The sequence below is a fragment of the Propithecus coquereli genome, unplaced genomic scaffold (assembly GCF_000956105.1).
Source record: "Propithecus coquereli isolate 6110/MARCELLA unplaced genomic scaffold, Pcoq_1.0 Scaffold85, whole genome shotgun sequence".
Classification (NCBI taxonomy): Eukaryota; Metazoa; Chordata; class Mammalia; order Primates; family Indriidae; genus Propithecus; species Propithecus coquereli.
The window spans coordinates 5,229,223-5,235,484 of NW_012154729.1; the positions used below are offsets into that span (position 1 = coordinate 5,229,223).

At 42.1% G+C, this 6,262-nt stretch overlaps 1 protein-coding gene across 1 annotated transcript in view; it reads left to right on the forward strand.

The window, feature by feature from the left end:
• FGD6 (FYVE, RhoGEF and PH domain containing 6) overlaps window positions 1–6,262 on the forward strand; it is a 153,448-nt gene that overhangs the window by 106,282 nt on the left and 40,904 nt on the right. Inside the window, exon 13 of the mRNA XM_012663990.1 lies at window positions 789–868. Within this exon, the coding sequence (XP_012519444.1) occupies window positions 789–868 (80 nt within the window). The remainder of the gene's footprint in view (window positions 1–788; window positions 869–6,262) is intronic.

Here is a 6,262-nt window from a genome sequence, read left to right on the forward strand (position 1 = left end):
AAATATATATAGTTATGTATTTGGGAAAAATCCCTAAGATAATCATCTTTCTCATATCCTTAACCTTTTTCTCTCCATATGTTACTATCATGCTTTCATGTAGTCATTTGTTCACTCATGCATTAATTTATTCATAAGATATTTATTGAGAACAATTATAAATAAAACATGGTAATAGGTTTGGTGGAAAATAGGAAGATGGGTTGATTCTTTTTCTCTCTGCCCCACCCCAACACCTCTCCCTACCACCCCCCAACCCCACCACAGGACTTAGCAACTACTTGGGAAGATAATACACTATACATAAATACCTATAAAGTAAGCAGTAATAAATATCACTGTAAAGGCACAGTTAAAGTTTTTGGGAGTTCAGAAAATGAAGAACATGCAGCTTTTGATAGTCATGGTGGAGGTATTGGCTTGCAGCTTTTGATAGGCAGTGAGGAAAGAGGGAGAATCCAAGAAGTCATTTTAGACTTTTAGAGGAAGAGCCAGCAGGCCTTAAATTATACGTGACATTTGGCTACGCTGACATTTTAGACAAAGGCATCCCAGGTAGAGGGAATATCATGAGTAAAGGCCTGAAGGTGGGAAAGCTGGACCTGTGTGTGGGTATTTAAATTCCCCTGGAGCATAGAGTAGGTGATGGAGAATAGTAGTAGATAAAGCTGGACAGGAAGGTTGGTTGTAGACATCAGCTGTTAGGGGCATTTGGCAAATTCAGCTGCAGCTCACAGTTGGGATTTTCAATAGAATAAGTTTGCTCAAATTGTTATGCTTTCTTCCAGGTTAGAAAACCCACCCAAGAAGCATATCAGAATGAATTAAAGATTGAAAGTGTAGAGCGTTCCTTCATTCTCTCAGCCAGGTAAACTTTTAAAAATTTATGTAGATGAATTTTTGTCAGTATAATAGGATCAGATATCACCAGCACTTTTTACATGTAGGTTAACAATTAGACTTTGTGTTTCTTCCTCCTTTTCTTTTCTAATATCATGCAGGTGGCTCTAGGTTTACCATGCAGGTAAATGGCTGAGAGCTGCTGCAATAGGGTATTAGCAGCACAAAGGTAAAAATGTTCCTGTGAAAGAACAGTAATGTTGAAAGTGCTTTGCTGATCATTTTTTAAGTGAATATTTCAAATTGTTTTAAAAAACAACTATTGCTTTGTGTTTACTTGGAAGCTTTCACAGATTATTTAAAAGTCATAACAAACGTATGAGGTAGGTGTCATCTCATACTAAAAATGAGGAAACTAAGTTACAGAAAAATTGGGTTGTTTTCTTAAAGATACAAAGCTGGCAAAGCCAGGATACAAATTAAGGTCTTTTGTTTTTAAATCCATTGTTTTTTATTTTTTTTGTTTTTGTTTTTGTTTTGAGATAGGGTCTTGCTTTGTTGCCCAGGCTAGAGTGCCGTGGCATCAGCGTAGCTCACAGCAACCTCAAACTCCTGGGCTTAAGCGATCCTCCTGCCTCAGCAGGAGGTCCCAGGTACCTAGGACTACAGGCATGCACCACCACGCCCGGCCTATCCATTGTTATTTATGATACCATCTTGCCTCAGACAGGAACCTGCAGTGACTTTCATGTAAATCAGAATATATTACCATAATGTAATTCAAGTGCTAAGGAAACCTGAAGCTGTATGACTCATACATTACTGAATTATTGGCTGAGTGTCAGAAGTGGTTATTTGGGAGGATTTGACTGGTGAAGGGGGAGACACCAAAAGTGAAAGTATGTTCCACTGCAAGATCTAGATAGTAAGTCCGTGTGGCTCTTCTCAAACTTAACCTTTGATATAATGAAAAATAGTACCAAATAGTTTTGTAATATTTACTGTATGCCAGATATTATCCTAAAGACTTTATTTATATTAATTCATTAAATCTTCACAGCAACCTTTTAAGGCAAGTCGCTATTATCATACCCATTCTATGGTGAGAAAAGTGACCCAGCTATTAAGTAGCAGAGCCAGGATTTGAACCCAGGCAGTCTGCTTCTAGCTGGGTCCATATCACTAAAATCAACTAGGATCTTAGTAGCAGAGTAGTAGTTGGAATCATTTATTACTCTGCATCAGGCGCAGTATTCAGTGTTTTATATTTATTTTCTCTTTTAAGTTCCATGATAAGTCGTGTGGGTTGGGTATTATCTCTATCTTCTGGATGAGAAAAATGGAGAGGTTCTTAGAGGTTAAACAGCACATCCAAAGTTACACAGGTAGTAGGCAATGGAGCTGTAATTTGAACATAGGTGTGTGTATCTGACAACCATTATAATTTTGCCTGTGTCTGTGAATGTCAAGGGCTCAGACCAAATGTCTGACTTCCCCAAATCAGAGGACCACAGAAATCCTCTCTGGGGCATGTCACTCCTCTGAAATGAAATGGCCACTGCTACCTGACATACAGGATGACAGAAGACAAATGCCTGTGTTCAGGGTTTGTCGAATGCTTCCCAACCACCAGTCAGGGCAAGCAAAATTCTGGGGGTACCTGAAGCATCCCCCAGATATCAATGTTTGATGAATGAAAGTAAAATCTTGATCACTTGGCACTGTGACTTTTTTTTTTTCTTTGAGGGGTAAGGGAGTTTGAACAAAAGTTCAAAGAATATCAAGTCCATGTAGATCAGGCTTCTGGCGAGTACTTGAGCTTGGTTCTTTAAATCAAGAAAGTTATTTTCAAAGGTCCAAAGAGGAAATGTGTATAGAAAGGTCCAGTTTTCAATTGTACTTATATGTAAAAATGGGCTTTGGTAAGAACAATATTCTATTTTATTACTAAAGGTTAAATAATTTGAGAAATTATAGTAAATCTTTGGTTGCCTGTCAGGTAAATACCTGGATGTCTATGTTTTTCCAGATGAGTACCAGACAGGTGTAATGAGCAGCTCTGATAGAGGTTTATATTTGTGTAACTTTGAAAGAGAATTTCTAACTAATTATGACTTAGTCTTTACTATTCTTATTCTTTTATCCTTTGGTTTTTTTTCTCTCTCCTTTTCTAATTTATAAACTTTTTTTTTGAGACTGTCTCCCTCTGTCACTCTAGCAAGAGTGCAGTGATGTCATTGTAGCTCACAGCAACCTCAAACTCCTAGGCTCAAGGGATCCTCCTGCCTTGACCTCCGAAGTAGCTGGGACTGCAGGCCCACGCCATGATGCCTGGCTAATTTTTCTATTTTTAGTAGAGACAGGGTCTCACTCTTGTTCAGGCTGGTCTCAAACTCCTGAGCTTAAGCAATCCTCCGGCCTCAGCCTCCTAGAATGCTAGGATTACAGGTGTGAGCCACCACACCTGGCCTCATTTGTCCTTAAATGCAACTTGCTATCCCTGCAGTTAGCCTTCTTTGTTTTTCCCTGTATGGTCACAGCCCCACATGTGCTCTGCTCTGTGTCAGCTGCTGAGGGGAAAAACGATCCTTTCTCTGTCAGTTTTACACTGATTTCTGTCTCACAGCTCCATCTCAAGGAAGTATTTTTTTCACAAGATGCTAAGAGACTTCAGAACAGGATGAAAAATCACAGTCTTGCCAAGAAGACACTAGAAAAGCAGAAAGTGTGCCTTTCATAAAAGAGACTCACGCAATAACAGAGGTGCAGAATTGGCTTTCATAAACACCAGCTTTCATAAAAATCACTTGTGTGGAGAAGAGTTGTGCCTTATTTCAGGGGTGGGCAGGAAGGCCGTATATAAACCATTTTATATCTTGTTCTTTGAATATGATATATGAATCCCTTTTGCTGTTTGCCTTTTTGATCCCCCAGTGGTTAGTCTGGTGCTCAGTGATGGGCACTGATTACTATCAGCAATCATTGCTGAGTCAGAGTAACTTTAGTGACGGGAGAGATTCATTGTTTGGAGACTGGCACATGGGCAGAAGCTGGGGAAGGGGGACTATCTAATGTCTGTCATCCATTCAACAAATATTTATTGAGCATCTACCCTGTGCCAGGTACTGTTCCAGGCGCTGGGGGTACAAAGTCCCTCACCTTAAGTAGCTTTGTTCTAAAGAGGGGGGATATACAATAATCAGGTAAAAAACAATTTGAGGTATTTTATGTTATGAAGAAAAATAAAGTAGACTGAGCACACAGAGAGTGATGGGGTGGGCTATTTTAATGGGGAGATCAGAAAAGTTCTCTCTGAGGAGAAGCAGAGACCAGAAAGAAGCTAATTCCAGGTGGAGGGAACAGAAAAAGAATAGGAAGGAGGCAGGAAGGAGTTTAGTATGTTAAACAAACCGCAAGAAGTCCAATGCCGGTGGAGCCTAGTGTTCCAGGGAAGGTTAAATGTGAGGTAAGGTGGGGGGCAGGGCAGGGATGTAGGGGCAGGTCCTATGAGATCCCCTAGACCTAAGTAAAGTCATTGGATTTTTAAGTGTGATAGGAAACCATCCGAGGGTTTTAAGCTGAGAATTGATATGGTCTTATTTATAGTTTTAAAAGATCACACGAGCTGCTTTATAAAAGACAGACCATCGAGGGACTAGAGCAGAAATTGGGAGAGCAGGTAGCAGGCTGTCAGTCAGTGATGGTGTCTTGGATTAGAGTGGTGAGAAGAGGTCAGAATGAGGCACAGCCATAGGATCACGGATAGGTTGAATGTGGGGTTTACAGGAGAAATCATAGAAAGTTCCCAATAAGGAAAAAGAAATTTCCAAGGGCAGATTAAGCCGGCATGAGGGAGAGGGAGGTAACACATATTGAATGCCACCAGTGTGCCATGGTCTCCTGAATTCCTCCACCACAGTGAGGCAGATCCTGTATCACAGGTTAAAAGGGGGTAGGTTTTGGCTGCAAGATGAAAAGAGAAATAAAATCTTAAAAAGAAAAAATGGGGGTGGGTGGTAAGAAGGCCTCTTGTAATCTGGTTTCTCTCTGCCTCACTGGCCTTATCCCCATTCACTCTCCCCACATGCCCAACACATCACATGTCCCATCAGCACAGATCTGCTTGTGACTCTCCATGTGTGCCAGCCTACTCCACATCCTTCTGCCTGGCACAGGCAACACCTCCACCTGGAGTTCATCCTTCGTTCGTTATGGAACATGCAGCCTCTATTTGGGCCAGGCATTGTGCTAGGCATCGGCACACAGTGGAGAATTAAAAGGGTCCTTCCTTCACCGAGCTTACATTCCACTGGGGAAGACATACTTAGCAAACATTAACACAAGTAAGTATGATTGTGATTAAGTGATACACAGGAAAAGTACCAGGTGCTATGAGGCTGTAAAGCAAAGGACCTTGAGCTAGACTGGGAGGGTGGAGAGGGCAGTCCGGGAAAGCTTCCCTAAAGACCTGCTGTGGATATGACTCATGAAAGATAAATAGCAGTTGGATAGCCAAACAAACAGGAAAGGAAGAACCTCCTGGGCATCAGCAGCGATGTGTACAAAGGTCATGAGGTGGAAGGGGGCATGGCACATTCAAGAACTGGAAGGCCAGCGTGGCATGAGCTCGTGAGTGAGCAGGAGATTGACCCAAAATAAGCCTGAAGAGACAGATGATACAGATTATGCAGAACCATCTTGTGGATTTTGGTCTTTAGCCTAAGAGCCGTAAGAAGTCACTGAAAGGCTTATTTATACAAGGGAGTGATGTGTGATGTGATCAGATTGGCATTTTTAAAGATATGGCTGCAATGTGGACTAAGACTTGGGAGCTGGACTGAAGGAGGTGGTTAACTGGAGGTAGGGGATGAGAGGGACGTTCTTCGGAGTGAGTCTCGAGCCTGCACGGTGTCCTGGGTTGTGGTGCCATGCACGTGGTAGGGAGCACTGGGAGAAGAGCAGCTTTGGGGGAGAAATCAGAGATTTGTTTCAGACGTGTATACTGAAGTACCTGTGAAACATCCAAATGCAGCCATAAAGGAGCAGTTTCTATAAAGATCTGGACGTCAAAAGGAAGCCTGGGCCAGAGCTGCATATCTGGGCGTTGTCAGTTTAGAGATGGCCTAAGCTTCGGGGACCAAATGAGGGTAACCAGAGAGATGAAGAGTTCCCTGTCAAACTCCCATAATTCTCCAGGTCCTAACTTTGTCATCACCTCTGCAAAGCCCTCTCTGCTGTCCTAATTCGGTACTTTTTTTTTTAATTTCAGCATATTATGGGGGTACAGATGTTTAGGTTACTTATGTTGCCCTCCTCCCCCCAAGTCCGAGTTTCAAATATGTCCATCCTTCGGGTGGTGCGCATTGCACTCTTGTGTATCATATACCCGTCCCCTCCTCTCCCTCCCCCCTCCCCTCCCCCC